Genomic DNA, 15,838 nt, shown 5'->3' on the forward strand with positions numbered 1-15,838 from the left:
AAAAAGACCGGCGACTGGCGGCCGTGCGGCGATGACCGAGCCCTCAACAAGGCCACAGTCCCTGACCGCTACCCGATTCCCCACATCCAAGATTTTACATCGGCTCTACATGGCTGCACAATCTTCAGCAAAGTCGATCTTGTAAAGGCATATCATCAGATTCCTGTGGAACCGTCGGATATCCCGAAGACCGCCATTATTACACCTTTTGGCATGTTGGAATATCTCAGGATGCCTTTCGGCCTTCGCAACGCTGCCCACACTATTCAGCGTTTCGTTGACCAAGTCCTACGCGGCCTGACGTGCTGTTTTGTCTATCTTGACGACATTCTCGTCTTCAGCCCTACGGCAGAGGCCCACAAGCTCCACCTGCGTCAAGTGCTCGAAAGACTCAGCCGCTTTGGTCTCGTGGTCAACGGACCGAAAAGCGAGTTCGGCGTTGCTGCATTGGACTTTCTCGGCCATCGCGTCAACGCCCATGGCATTCGCCCCTTGCCGGCCCGTGTCACCGCCATCAGTCAGTTTCCCCGGGCCACCACCACCCGACAACTGCGCGAAATTCTTGGCCTCGCCAAGTATTATCGGCGCTTCATTCCTCGCTGCGCTGCAATACTGCAGCCTCTCCACGACCTTCACTCGGGCCACAGCAAGCCGACCGCTCTTGTTGCTTGGACCGATGCCGCTGACCGCGCATTCAGCGGCATCAAAGCAGCCATTGCCGGAGCGACGCTGCTGGTTCATCCTAAATGTGACGCGCCCACGTCCGTCATGGTTGACGCATCGGACACTGCTGTCGGCGCGGTATTGCAACAGTTTGTCGCTCATGTTTGGCAGCCAATTGCCTTCTTTTCCAAGATGCTTGCGCCCCCTCAACGCCGCTACAGCACCTTCGGCCGAGAGCTGCTAGCAATATATTCAGCCGTGAAGCACTTCCGACATTTTCTCGAGGGACGCAGATTTCATATCCTCACTGACCACAAACCTCTGACGTCCGCGCTAGCATCCAACAGTACCTCCTACGCTCCTCGCGAAATCAGGCAGCTCGCCTACATTTCCGAATTTACCTGCGACATTCGTCACGTCAGCGGCAAGTCCAACATAGTTGCCGACGCTCTTTCACGTGCTGAAGTCAATGCGACGGACAATGGACGACCAGTCATCGACTTCACAGCTATGGCTGCTGCTCAACGAGCCGATGCCGAGTTGCAACGGTTTCGCACGCGCGACAATCCTCTCTGGTGTTGGGGGACGTCTTGCTCCCTGACTGCGCCGTTCCCCTCGTTTGTGATACATCAACCGGTCGCCCTCGCCCCTACGTGCCTCCACCATACCGACGAACCGTCTTTGATGCCCTCCATTCTTTGGCCCATCCTGGCATTCGCGCAACACAGCGCCTTGTCACGGCTCGCTATGTCTGGCCTCGCATCAACGTCGACGTTCGCCGCTGGTCGCGCGCGTGCCTGAGCTGTCAGAAAAGCAAAGTGCATCGACAAACTGCGCTGCCGCTTGGCACGTTCCCGTCCCCGGACGCCCGCTTCAGCCATCTGCACGTCGACATTGTCGGTCCCCTTCCTCCCTGCAGGAACCACCGCTACCTGTTAACCTGCATTGACAGGTTCACGAGATGGCCTGAAGCGATGCCCCTTCTGGACATAACGGCGGAGTCGATCGCAAGAGCATTCATCACACTGTGATAAGCCGCTACGGTGTCCCTTGCCCTATTACGACTGATCGTGGGTGTCAATTTGACTCCGCCTTATTTGCTAACCTATCTCGGCTCCTCGGCGTCAATCACATCAAGACGACCTCTTACCACCCGATTTCCAACTGTGTCTTTGAGCGTTCTCACCGGTAGCTGAAAGCTTCACTTATGGCGTCCGCTTTTCCTTCGCCATGGATTGAGCGCCTACCCTTCGTCCTGCTTGGTCTCCGCACTGCACTTCGCAGTGACTCTTCTACCTGTGCAGCAGAGCTCACGTTTGGCACTACTCTCCGTATTCCTGGCGAATTCTTCGAGCCCTCAACACCCACGCCTGCTGACGTCTCAGATTACGCCTACCGCCTACGTAGCGCTATGAGCACTGTCGTTCCACCACGTCAACGCCAGTATTCCCGTCGTATCCACGTCCCCTCCGACTTTCAGCGGTGCACTCACGTCTTTGTTCGCCACGATGCCGTACGCCCGCCCTTAGGGCCACCATACGATGGTCGCTACCAAGTGCTCCGGCGTGCTCCTAAGCACTTTCTCCTGCTCATCAACGGCCGGCAGGACACAATCTCAGTTGACCGCCTTAAACCTGCTCATCTTGACACCGACGTCATCGTTAACTGTGCCGCTGCATTCCCTCCCGACCGTGCCAGTCCTCGTCGCGTACGATTTGCGCCAAGAATATCCGCTTTTCGCCATTCACACTTCGCTCATGGCTTCATCGCTAGAGGTGGGGCCCTGTAGTGTGCCATCGTGGTCCGGCAGCAGAAGACGACGACTGTCCCAGTACGCCTGCCAAGCACGCGCAGACTGGATTTTCATGGCTGCTTAACTGCAAGGCCGGCGCAGCGCTGTTCCGTCTCAGCCTTGCTGAGCGCGTCCAGCCGAATGTATTTGTGGAGACCCGACGATGACTGGTGCCCACGATTCGTCTCCACAGGTGCTTGGTGTTGTTCACATGTTTAGATATAGGAAGGTTAGGCAGTGTCTTACAATGAGCTTGATGATTATTAAAACGAATATTTGAGCCAAGTTTTTTTTTTACCTCATGTTGAATTTTGCAGATTGAACATAGAAGATGGTAGATTACGTTGCTCTAACACCGAATTTTCACATTATATTTCGATGCAGTGGTGGAAGCTATTATGTGCAAACTTTGCAATGCACTTTATTGCATGTATGACAGGCAATTGGTACACTTTGGTTTATTTTAGATGAACTGCAACACGGGGGCTTGGTGAAAAATCGGGTTCAGTCGATCACTTTGCACCAGAATGACATGGTGTTTTTTTTTTACAAAATCCTCGGGACGTTCGCAATCGAAGCTGAATGGGTTAGTAGCAGGTTGATTTGTGATTGATCCGATAGGTGGCATTCTACTTAGAGCAGTACCTCACGGTCATGAAGGGGTGCGCGTTTTTCCGCATCGTTTATTATTAGCGCTGTGTACTTTTGTTTAATCAGGGTGTTCAGGAGGTTTGTACAGTTCCTTTCGAAGTCGCGCTCGTCAGAACATATCCCTTTAAGGCGGACAGCTTCTCTGTAGGGATGCTAGCCTTCCTGTGTTTAAGCTGGCTACTTTCTAAATGTATGCGTTGGAGTCTGTCACTAGCCCCATAGCTCTAAAAAGGCACGGACACAAGGTTTCCTATCACTAGGTTTCCGGTATAAATCAGTGTTAAGTTTGCGAATTTTTATTGATACTCTCACATCTATAAAACTAAATGTGGCTGACGAGCAAGAATGAGAGTAATGGCCTCATGCGCGTTGTTAAAACCAGAGATGAGTAATAGAAGTTCTGCTTCTCCATGCTTCCGGATGAAAAAAAAAATGTCAGCAATGAATCTCTTATAGCAGATGGGTTTTAATCGGTGTGTAGCTAGAAAATGGTCTTCTGATGAACCCGTACGTATGCTGGCATAGTTGGCAGCGATGCGTGTTCACATCCATGTTCACTTTATATCCGATGTCCCCTTCACTGCTTCCTTAACACGCCTTTGAAATAGAAAAAAAACGGCTTTATTGCACATCCAAAATCAGCGGTAGTTTTGATCACTGGGATTCTTATCGTGCCATATCTTCTGATTATCGGAGAGCATTAAAAGACGCCAAGCAAGTCTTTTTCATGTCACATTTTCGTCATAGTTCATTGACAACGCAAACAAATTTTGGAACTTTATCTCTGGGCCGAGGTGCAAAGCTAAATGTCTAAAGCATAGCAGTGGAGCAACCATCCTTTCGCCACACTCTCCTTAGGTGCTCAAGGACACCTTTTCTAAAGTTATTATTTTTTTTTACCGCAATCGCCTGTTTCCCTTCCCTCTTTTTACTCTGTGCAGAATCACTTAATGCACCCAACTGTGGTTTACAGCCTTGGTATACAAAATCTAATTAATAATCTAAAAGTTTCTTTGTCCTCAGGAAACGACGGCATAAATTCTAAGTTTTTATAGAATGCAAGTGTTTATTCCTCCATTGAACTGTGTGAAAATGTTTTCACAAACTTTTGAATCAGGAGCGCTGCCCGGGGACTGGAAGGTTGCCCACCTTGGTGGGCAACCTTCCAGTGCTAATATTCAGGTGGTGCCAATATTCACGTCTGAGGATGCTCATTGTATCCTTAATTAAAGACCCATATCGGTAACAAATGTCCCATGCAAAATGTTTGAACACGTCATATAATCTAATCTCGCCAAATTCTATGAAATCATTCGTTTTTTTGCCTCATCAGCATGGCTTCCGTAAATAATTATCGTATGAGACATAACTCCTTGCCTTCACCCGTCATTATATTTCACATATTAGATAAGGGACTTTTCCATTACTGCATGTGTTTAGATTTTCAGAAACCATTTAGTGTTGTTAATCACCAACTTCTTTTTTTAACCTGAGCAAACTGCACATTGACCCAAGCATTCTTTCATGGATCGAGAGTTGTTTGCGTAAAAGAACTCAAAATCGTCACTGCAAATAACGCTAGTTCTGCACCATGCTCCTTTACCTCAGGAGTGCTTCAAGGGTGCGCACTGGGGCCGCTATTCTTCCTAATTTTTATGAATGATCTGCCAAACTCTATTAACTCCACAATCAGGCTTTTCGCAGATTTTTGTGTTAATTATCGAGTTATCAATACCGTTCGAGACTCATCCATCATGCAATGCGCCTTAAATAAGGTATTGGTGTAACACTTGAATTATGGAACTGAACACTAACACATGTAAGGTTATGCGTGTTTCACACGGGTTTACTGAAGTGAATTTAGTCTCTTCCATATTTCAGTCTGTGTACTTGAGCAAGTAATAATGTACAAATGTTTAGGTGTTCACATAAATGTTAACCTTTCATGGCAGGCACACGTCCATAATGTTGTTAACAATAGTAAACGCATGCTTGGCTGCTTGCGTTGTAACATTTCCATGGCTTCATCTTCTTTAAAGCTACTATTCTACAAAACCTTATTGCGATAGAAATTAGAACACGCGTGCTCTGTGTAGGACCGGGGACTCGAAACTCTTACTAATCAATTAGAATCAGCACAGAAACGTAGCGCCCGATTTATGTTGTCTGACGTTCACCGCACTGGTAGCGTAACTGCAACGAAAAGTAACTTGAACCTTTCTAGCCTTGCCCTTCGTGGGTAATTCTTGCGAATGCTAATTGTTCAGATAATTTACTGCAACAATCACCAGTTAAAAATGGGATGTTCAATTTGCACCATATTTCATATCACATCGAAAGAATCACCGCCATAATGTTCGCATTTCATGCTGCCGGACCAATGCATATTTTAACTCCTTTATACCGAGAAGGGCCAGCGATTGGAACCACTTGCCCACCTTGATTGCCAATATTTCTGACACTTGTTTGCTGAAAATAGCCGCTGAAAACATAGTGTTGCCTAATCTGCCTTGTTACCCAATGGGATCATCTATCTTGAGTACACTTACGGTTTTCTTTGCAGTATTACATTTGTTTCTGTTTTGCTGCGTTATGACCACTTTTCTTCTGCTTATTCCGCTCCCTTCTGTGACGCCCCCTGGGGCTTTGAAGGCATGGCTATAAAAAATTGGCGGAGGCTTAGCTTTGGTTAAGCCTGGTAGGTTTCGAAAGCCGGCGTTTTATACTGCATATGAAGCACCTGTAGTGGGAAGAGCGCGGCGTGCTGCGCCAAGCGGCCGCCGTTACCCGACGAGCCGAGTTGGTAGCCCGCCTCTGGCTCCTGGTATGACGTCACGATGGATGAACGTCATACCAGGAGCTTTTTTTATTTTTTTTTGTTTACTGTGTTGGCAATTCTCATTAAGATTCGCCATCATCTTTACTTACGATTTCCTACAATTCTAACCTTATGCCACATCTCTGCTTTTCAGCCACCAATCCTCCAATCGGTTTTTGCTGACTTCCACTGCAGATTTATTTACATGACCATTGTTATCTTTAAACCCTAGGGCCTCCGAAAGAGTGACTGTGCCTGCATCGACATCCGGATGGATACCATCACATTTGATTATGAGGTGTTCAATTGTTTCCACAGATCTACCACACACTGCACATGTGTCATCTTCTTCGTTAAATTTCTTTTTGTAGCTGCGCGTTCTAAGACACCCTAACCTAGCTTCAAAAAGTAGGGCACTGCCTCTTGAGTTATCATAGAAAAATTCTTTCCTGATCTGCATTTTTAGTATCGATATAGTTCTACACTATGTTTCTTTTCCATTGAATTAATCCAATATTTAACATCCGCGTTTTTAACCTGTCGTTTAATACTCTTTCTTTCTCCGTCCTCATGGCCGGCATACTTACTGGTTAGTGACGGCATAACGTCACTAGCGCCTCTAGCGGCCGCCGTTACCTGGGGAGCCTAGTTGGTAGCCCGTCGCTCGCTCCTGGTATGACGTCACGCTGTGACGTCACTCGACATGGTATGACGTCAGGGATCATTCTACAGGTCAAACGTGCCAAGTGGCCGCCGCTACGAGAAAGGCCGTTCTTGGGAGTAGGGCGAGAGAAAACTGCGCGAAGACGACGGGACAAAAGAAAGGCACGAATACACACACACAAAGCGCAGACTTCCAACTAATTTTATTTCGTAAAAGCAGGGCTGAGTTCCACAGCCACTTTCTACGACGGACGATTTTATGTTCAAAAGTCCGGAATTTGCATTGGGTCTTTGGTTGCTCCAGTGCTGTGTGACATTTTTATGGCTTTTTTAGACAGACGCTTAGAAAAAGAGCTTTTAAACCACCCTGTATCACGTGCGTTTCGTTATGTCGATGACTTTCTAGTGATTCTGGACAATTCTTCTAACTATGACCTTGGCAGTGCTGTCACTAACATTCTTAACGTCTTCTCCTCTGAGGGGCAAGGCTTACTTTTTACTCATGAACTGACAAGGGACAACCGCATACAGTTTTTAGACTTAAATCTGCACTTCACTGATGCCCACGTTTGCTGGTCGCATAGCCCAAGGTGGAAAAAGAGTCTACTAGCCTATAAAAGCGCTCATTCTAAGCTAGTCAAACGTGGCATCATCATGTCTGCCTGCCTCTCTGCCCTGCAGAAATTCTGAACCCACACCATGTCATCCAGTTTTCACTGTCAAGTTGAGCGCCTTCTTTCCGCTGGCTATCCCCGTCATCTACTTCTTGGCACCTGCGAAAGCCTGCTTCAAAGGCTAAAATCTACACATGAAAAAGATAAAGGATGCTCGGATCCCAAGCCACCATTAGTCATGCCGTATTTTCATTGCCTTTCCCATAACATCAAGAAGGTAGCAGAAAGGTATGGGATACGCGTTGTTTTTTCGGCTCCCTGCAAGCTGAAAAAAGTGTGCCCTCTACTGGCTGGAACAATAAAGGAACCCACCACTTGCAAGAAGAACCACCGGAACAAGTTTACAAAATGTGTTTCCGAAGTTGTTTACGAAATACCTTTGTCATGCGGTCGTTCCTACATAGGCCAGACTGGCCGTTGTTTTAATGAGCGCGCTTTAGAACACAGGCGATCCCTTAGCAGTGGCACTGGCAGCAATCTACCCTTGCACTGTAAGAACTGCGACTCCAAAAACTGTTCACCTTACCTGGAAAAAACAAAGTTCCTTTCAAAGGCCAAAACAAAAACCGAAAGAGAAGTTATCGAGGCCTATTTCATTTCTAAAAGGGGTGATAAGTGTGTTGGTGCCCCTTCTTTACCTCTTTCATGTCAAGAAATCAATTTCTTAGATGGACACATCCGAACTTTTCATGCGTCGTAATTCACACGTGGTCTTGTTGACTTTGTCATTGCCGTTCGCACGTTGCTTCTGCTTGTCTCCTAGTTTGCTGTGATTGCCTTTATAAGCACCCTGCTTTTACGAAATAAAGTCAGTTGGAAGTCTGCGTTTTGTGTCTGTGTATTCGTGCCTTTCTTTTGTCCCGTCGTCTTCGCGCAGTTTTGTTTCGCTCTAACCATAAACCGACAACCCAACATCATGTCTTACTTGGGAGTAGTATTGCTTTCGCAATAAAAATAAATAAATATGAACATAGAGTCTGCCATCAAATTCGAAGTCAAGTTGGAGTAATAATTTCAAAAGTTTACCTAGCGTAGGGTTATAAAGTGCACAACATAAGTTTCGTTTCTGAAAAACCTGCACAACTGACAGGATGCCATCGAAGGGAGGAACGTCGGTATAAACAGACGCAAACTCAAGGGTTACGAGCAAGGCATCGTGGGGGATGGCGTTGTCGGCTCTACCAGATAGGAAGTATGTTGTGTCCTTTATGATGGACTGAAATGTAGCAAGGTGCCTAGGTGAGCGGTGCGCTCCTCTTTGAACCGCGGCCTAGCGCGGGACCAGTCACGTGGTCTGGCAGCGAGAGAGCGCGTGCGCGGCGGCTTCAGCTGCGGCGGTGGAGAGAGCGCGCGCGCTGCCGGTAGCCAGCGTGGGTAGCCAGCGTAGCCAGCGGTAGCCAGATGAGAGACGTGGGTAGCCACATCGTTGAGCCAGCGCAACTCCGGAGCGGCTGAAGGTCACTGAAGGTCAAAGCGACGGAGTCGGAGAAATTCGTGGAGCATGGCTTAGTAAAGCTTTTGTTTTAAACATGGATTTCTCTTTCCACTTAGGAAGAGGCAGATGGTGGCAAGGGCAGACAAGGTTATGCCGGGCAACGCCGGACAATTTCCCTTCACGGTGGAGCGTCTAATGGTAATGCATGCTAAAACTGCATCAACTTCCGCCGTGTTCTGGGGTGGGGTGCCGCATCCTCGCACTAACTACACTTTCCAAATGTTAAATCATCGCTTACCACGGCTATTAAGCAATCTCATGCGCAATGACACATATGTGTCTTTTTGTAGCGCTTAACATTTGTACGAAAATTTTGTGGTACTTTAATATGACCTACGTTCTTGCTTGATTTTTTGTATCGTCATGAATGCTTTCGCGGCATATTGTTATTGATGAGTGATACCTTTGTTCGATAGTCGCCTCTGTAATTTCGGTAATCATTCAGCTTTTATTCCTCATTGTTTATCTTATAAATATATCTATTGATTTTTACTTTGCCCGCAACTTCTTGGTTTTTGTGCTTTTATTCTTGTATTGAATTTCAGTTTGATGGCTTAGTTTGAGCCAACTATGCTTTCTTTAAGTATTAATGGTGCGATTGCCGCTGCTGCCTAGTTGCTCTCAGCAACTTTTTCCTTAAATCCCCCTTATAATCATTATTCATGGAAATGACGGCAATTCCATTGAATTCAAGTACATGCATCAGTTTTGCTCTCCAGGTCTCTGGATACTAGACACGGGGTTGGAGTCCTGCATGGTAATATTATCGTGGGACTTTTACCGCTGCTCGGCAGTACAGGACCGGTGCAAAACTTGTTCTTGGCCGCCTCTAATGTCGTAATCGAGTGTACAACTCGACTTGTACTAAAGGTGCACTGGACACTACAGCGTCGACAGAAGTTCCACGTGCACGTTCTAAAAGGGCCCCCCACGCGCCCAATCAAAGTGCCCATTTCATGGTCGTAGTGAACCAGGCTTTTGTTAACACGTCACCACACAAAGTACTCTCACCATCAACATCTCAGCGCCCATCGAATGCCTTCACTATGTTTAGAACGCGCTAGCTATTTATAATGAAATATCATGACGACAACATTGATGGAAACGTTCGCCCTTTTTATCGCGCGAAAGAGGGCGGAAATGCGTCAACGTTTAGGAAAAGCAAAACTCGCTCAGCCGTGCTGCCTGCTTTTATAATCCCATTTAAAATAAATCGAAGGTAAAAAGCTGAAACGCAAACACAGGCCCTCCTGTGTAAAAAAGAAACCGCATGCGCTGGCACAAACGACCGAGGCAACCTTGACATGCGCTGCTCGTGATAGCAGGTGCAGGTCACCGTACCCCTTCACTAAGCGCATAAAAAATCTCCTGCAATTCAGGGTATAAAAAGCGATCACAGCAGTCTTATACAGAAGTACTCGACAGCTCGGCTAAACCTGTATTTAGACATTGTGTTTTTTTAAATTCAAAATACCAGAATCAGTCGCCCAGTCTCCACGATGGCACTTCTTGTTCCCGCCGTCGCACTGCTTTTCCTTGCACCTGCACCGGTCCTCTCTGCTAAGCCAAGTACGACAATTTTTTTTTTCTGCCTTCTTGAATGCTCAGTAAGTCTGAGTCAGTCCTCTTCCAGTCTCATGTACGCGCTATTTCAAGCTTTTAATTATAATGAAACAGCAGGATTTCTCTCTATCACTGATAAAACGGGTATAAAGGGGGCCATTTTCATTCTCTAAGAAGGCACCACAACCTCAGTTTCCCTCCATAACCAGCGCGCGAGGACTGAGCGGGAGGATACCTTCGAAATGGAAGCACCATTGGAACTAATCTGAGGTATATGCTCTGTAAGGTAGCAGGATCGCGGTGAGTTTTGGTTGCGGCAAACTGCAATCAAAGAGGAAGGTTACATTTACCTTTCTTTCGTTCTTTTCCGCTGAAATTTACCGCATGAAATTAATTTACGATCTGCTTCACTTTTGTGTGACCCATTAAATCAAATATTCAGTGGCTTGTGGGTATATGCAGCATAATTAAATCCTGCGGAAGAGCGGGGAGACACAACAGGAAATGTGGTGTTGTGCCTTGTGGGGCCAAGAAATTTCGAGACATAATGACAAATATAGCTTCAGAGCACTGAAAATCACCTCAGCAGAACGCTCGGGCCACGGTCACTCAGGTCCACCTGGAGCTCACGTTCAGGGTCGGATATGTGGTAAGGTAACCTGAATGGCTGGCGGGTGAACGTGAATCAAATGCAGCCGGAGTTATCCGCTCGAACCAACCACGCCCACTGCGAACCTGTTTTATTCGTCGAAAACGTTTGCAGGTTTTCTCTTCAGAAACCCAAGAAAAATGCTAGTTTTGTTGATTTTTCTTCCTTGAATGTGCGAATGGCGATGACAAAAAATGAAGTGTTGCCAAGATGGAAAGAAAAAAACGTCAAGCCCGATAGAGATAGAAATCTTACCTATTTAGAGCACGATGTTTTTGCTCACAGTTATGATGTGTTTTCATTAGGCGTCGGTGCAAAAACTCCCAGTGCCGTAGCCGTGAAGCTGTCGCATCAAAAATGTCTATGAAGCAATGTGTGCGCCTCCGCGTGTTCGCGGATATTTCACGGTAGAAGCAAGGCCTACTTGCACACATTTGCACTGAGGCAAGAAGCACAAGGTTAACATATATTTGTTACTCCTGTAGTCGGACACACTATAGTGAATTTTAGGGCCGCAACGCAACGTAACAGAACTCAACACCTACTGCCGCTAAAAAACCTATACGCAGGCTAAAATCTAAAAAGGCAGTATGGCGAAGCTTTCATCACAAATTTAAAAAGAAATGCTGTTTATGGTAGTAACTCCATGAATGCGAATTTTGTTATTCTGCAGACCTGAAATGCACCGCACAGTTATGAAAGGGCTAGTTCCTAAACGAACGTTTCTTGGGTTCGCTATCAGCGTTTTAGTAGTAATAGTAGTAGTCTGCTCACCCACAGGGAAAGAGGAGAGTTTGGTGACAGGTGAGGAAAGCGCAATGGGAGGGCGTTTAGCGTGGAGCGAGGTGGGTATGGAGAGAATACTATGCGCAACTGCAGCATCCTTACCGTGCGGGGAGACGGGTATGCGGACAGCGGAAAAATATGCCACTCTACGTCTGCGGCAAGTGCTGCGAAACGCTCCGCCGGAGAATAAGCTTACTCGCCTAGGGACTGCAAAGGGCTGCTGGTCAAAGAAAGTATATATGGTAAACGAAGAGTTATCTATAGCTTTAAGCGTATGAATACCCCTATAAAATTGCTTACCTCTGTATAATACAAAATGAGAATGCTTCCGCAGTTATCGGTAACCCTTGCATCACACAGCAGTCACCGTCCAGTCGGGTTCTTTTTTTCTTCACAATGAGCAGTCCCAATCTCAAATTACATAATTATAACTGGTGCCAAACTGGTTTGTGAAACACGTTTAGGATATCAGGAAGAGCGCGTTTTTTGAAGCAAGATTGATCCACGCCTATATTCTTCTCTGCGGAACGGAAAAGTCCCCGAGTGCTGTGCGATGTCACTGCACGTTAAAGATCACCAGGTTGTGGAAATTACTCTGGAGTCCTCCTCAACGGCACCTTTTTCTCTCTGTCTTCTTTCGGTCCCAGCTTCCTCCCTTCCCTCACGGCGACATTCGGGTGTCCAACGAGATATATGAAACTGTCGCCGCTCCCATTTCCTTTCCTCAAAACGAGTTTTCAATTTTCACAAACGTGGAGGCAAACGAAAAGGGTTCAACGTAAGTTAAGGACAACGCAGCGAGCTATGGAAAGAAAAATGATAGGTGTAATGTAAAGAGGCCGCAAGCGGGCAGAGTTGGCGAGGAAAGAAACGCGGATTAGTGACATCCTAGTCTAAATTAACAGGAAGCAATGCGCTTGGGCAGGGCATGTAATGCGAAAGCAAGATAACCGCTAGCCCTCAAGGGTAACGGAGTGGATTCTAAGAGAAAGCAAACGTAGCAGGGGACGGCAGAAAGTTAGGGGGGCGGATGAGGTTAAGAAGTTTGCGGGGATACGGTAGCTGGAGCTGGCAAAGGACAGTGTTCATTGGAGAGACATGGGAGAGGCCTTTGCACTTAAGTGGGCGTAGTGAGGCTGCTGCTGCTGATGATGATGATGGAAACTCGGCATCTGTGATAGCAGAAATGGATTGAACTAACCTTGGTATCAGAACGTCCATGGTCTACGAGTTCCCTGTCAGCGATGAGGCCGATCTGTCGAGATAGGGCGCCTAGAACACCGAGGAAATTTCATACAACACAGAAGCTATCGCACTTAACCCACAGTCGTTTCAGAGTTATCTGTCCCGTCTCGCGTTGCTACTTGTTCCAGGGCCTTGTTCCAGAGCCCGCAAAAAGCACAGTGCTCTCGTGCACAGGCCAGCGAAGATTATGAGTTCGTGCTGTCGTGGGTTCGAAAGCCAGTCGCAATAATGCCTATTTTATTACCGCAGGCTTCCGATAGGGGCGCCACAACACTACTTTTTGTGTTTTGCCGCGTTAAGTAGCTCTTTTTTCCACTTCAATATCTGTGTATGCGTTGCCGCACAGCAGCTCGCAGCGGCTCTTACGCCGTCCACCAGCCTATTCTGAGGTTTTCTTGCCGCTAGCTACCAGCCTTGGAAAGCGTATCTTGCAATCTTGTGATTTTGTCTCCTACGGATGCTCGCCTTTTTTAAGCGTTGATTTTGAGTGCTTGGTTACTTTTGTCTGCGCGCTATGCTCTCGTCAGCTGCGTGTGCACACTTGTCTTTTGACATACCAACCAAAATGGGAGTCGTACGCTTTTGAAACTGTAGCCTTCGGAAAGACGATATGTGATTTTGTTGCGGAAGCAATACTACGCAAGGCGTGAGTGATTGCGCGGAGACCCGAAGAGCTCCAATTGCGCATGAGCTAGGAGCGAGTGTGAGACAGTTAGTGCATAATATCCTTTCCTCAAATACAATTTTTAGTTTCTTCATTACGACCCCTCTTTCTCTTGTCTCTTTCACTCCCACTTCCTCCCTTCCTGTACGGTGCGGTTCTGGTGTCCACCTCAATGACCGAGAATTATTGCGGCATTTCCTTTCCTCAAAAAGCGTTGCGTTCAAAGGGCAAGGCATCGCGCCGCGCGGGTGGTGGTGTTCCGTGGACTTCTTGGCAGCGCTACAACACGCTGTCGCGTTCCACTCCTAAAGGTAAAGCTTAAGCATAATTAATTAACAGTTAATTAGTATTTAGTGATAAACGGGAATTAGACATTAATTAGCAATGTCACTACTTAGTAATTAATACTTAATTATCCGTGACGTCATCCAGTGGTGACGACCAAAGTGTCACAGATGCAATCAAATTTTGGAGGAAAACGCTTTCTCCTCTACCCATTTTAGGCAGTCAAAGTGCCCCCTGAGATGCCGCCGCCGCTGTGATTGCCGCGCCGTTGCTTCCGCAGTTCTACTCGCGATAGCCATTGATCAAACCACAGCCAATTTTTTTGTATCACATTTTTCGTTCTTACATGAAACACTTCAGATATGTGATTCCAAACGAAAACTGTACAGCATGCGAACAAGTGGTGCTCCGTAGGGAAGTGTCAATGTGAAAACGGCGCCGCTGGTATCACATTGCAACTACAGGGTATGGCGTTGTCACTGAGTGCCTATCCCAGCCAGAGAGGTATCTTATACCTTCATGCAGGGTGGCGTCAGTATGGCTTTCGGGAGTTCGTTTGGTAATCTGTACTAAACCGCATGTTCCGCGGTGAGTTTTGTAAATTTCCTGCACGATGCCGTAGGACTGAATTGTGCTTCGTGTTCACTGTGCTGATTGAAGTACTGCGTGCAAATAATTTGCGTTCACGGTTAAGAAACGCCATGATTAGCGTGCGCATGACAGTGATTTGAAGTACACAAGTGGTTCTTTGCGTCTAAATCCTAGGAACCGCTTTCATAAAAGTGTCGCGTAGCGGTGACGGCAATCTGAAAGTCAGACAGCTTTGAACGTAAACGAAGAGTACACATATTCTTGGCAATTTAGAAATCGGAAGTCCTATCTCTAGTAATTACTAAGTGAATGTTGCATGGACGGGTCGCGCTACTTACGTACTACTGAGTACTAAGCTACGAAAGAAGGGAGTTTTGCACACATTGAGTTTTTTGGATGTTATGATGACGTAGTACTGCCTTGTTATTATCCTAGATCAGAGAAAGAGCTGCATATCAAATGTCACGGTGTGCTCAATTTGCTAACTGTCGCAAGCTCACATGCCCATGTATGTGTGTGCTAGGCAAATAACAGTCTTTCAAATTCATTGAATGTTCTTTAATAAATCATTATTTAATAAATATTTCATGCAAAAATAGTGTAGAGAAATTATTGTCAGCTTTTCAGAGCAGGTCACTTGTTTTATTGAAATATTCGTGGGTAACCTTAAGCGACAAGTGCTTCCTTTAATTTTTCTGTGATTGCAAACTCAATATTCGTATTTGTTTACTATCCCGTCCCTCCGCTTCCTTTTTGATACTCCGACCGCTTTATTTTGTTTCATTCGGTCTTCATATCTGCGCAGTGTATGGGCGAAACTATCTGCTCCAAGCGTTCTCGAAGGCATTCTTAGTTTCAACGGCCAAGTTCAGCGCATATTACAGCGCTCTTATAACATTTATGCACAGCAGGCAACTAGCTTGTTGTCTGATTGTGTAAAGTTTACATTTGTCTCGTGGGTAAGTTCAGGAACTTGCTGTTGTGGGACTATTCCGAAAAATGCATGTTGTGTTCTAAGCTAATAAATTGGCTTTGGTGAGAAATTTGCACTACTGTTACTTTTAATATAAGCTGGATTCAGTCCACACTGTTACGTCACAACCCACTGCTTGTCAACTTGGCCGCTCAATAATTGCTCTCAAGCAAGGAGCTATAGTTAGTGAAGCTTCAATTGGACCTAACCGGTTTGCCGCATCTAAATGCATTAGGGCACTTTTCGTGGTAACGTACAACACCGAATACTAAAACAGATGCTTGGGCAAGTTGGTAACTCATTTTCACCGGAACAGCGCGCACTAA

The 15,838-nt window shown here is 46.5% G+C and overlaps 1 protein-coding gene across 1 annotated transcript in view; it reads left to right on the plus strand.

The window, feature by feature from the left end:
* Window positions 1-231: 231 nt before the first annotated feature.
* The window catches only part of LOC149334257 (uncharacterized), a 28,729-nt gene continuing 13,122 nt past the window's right edge, over window positions 232-15,838 (plus strand). The window contains exon 1 of the mRNA XM_089557894.1: window positions 232-517. Within this exon, the coding sequence (XP_089414020.1) occupies window positions 232-517 (286 nt within the window). The remainder of the gene's footprint in view (window positions 518-15,838) is intronic.

Source organism: Amblyomma mixtum, chromosome 8, assembly GCF_055824585.1.
Source record: "Amblyomma mixtum isolate Tamu chromosome 8, ASM5582458v1, whole genome shotgun sequence".
Lineage (NCBI taxonomy): Eukaryota > Metazoa > Arthropoda > Arachnida > Ixodida > Ixodidae > Amblyomma > Amblyomma mixtum.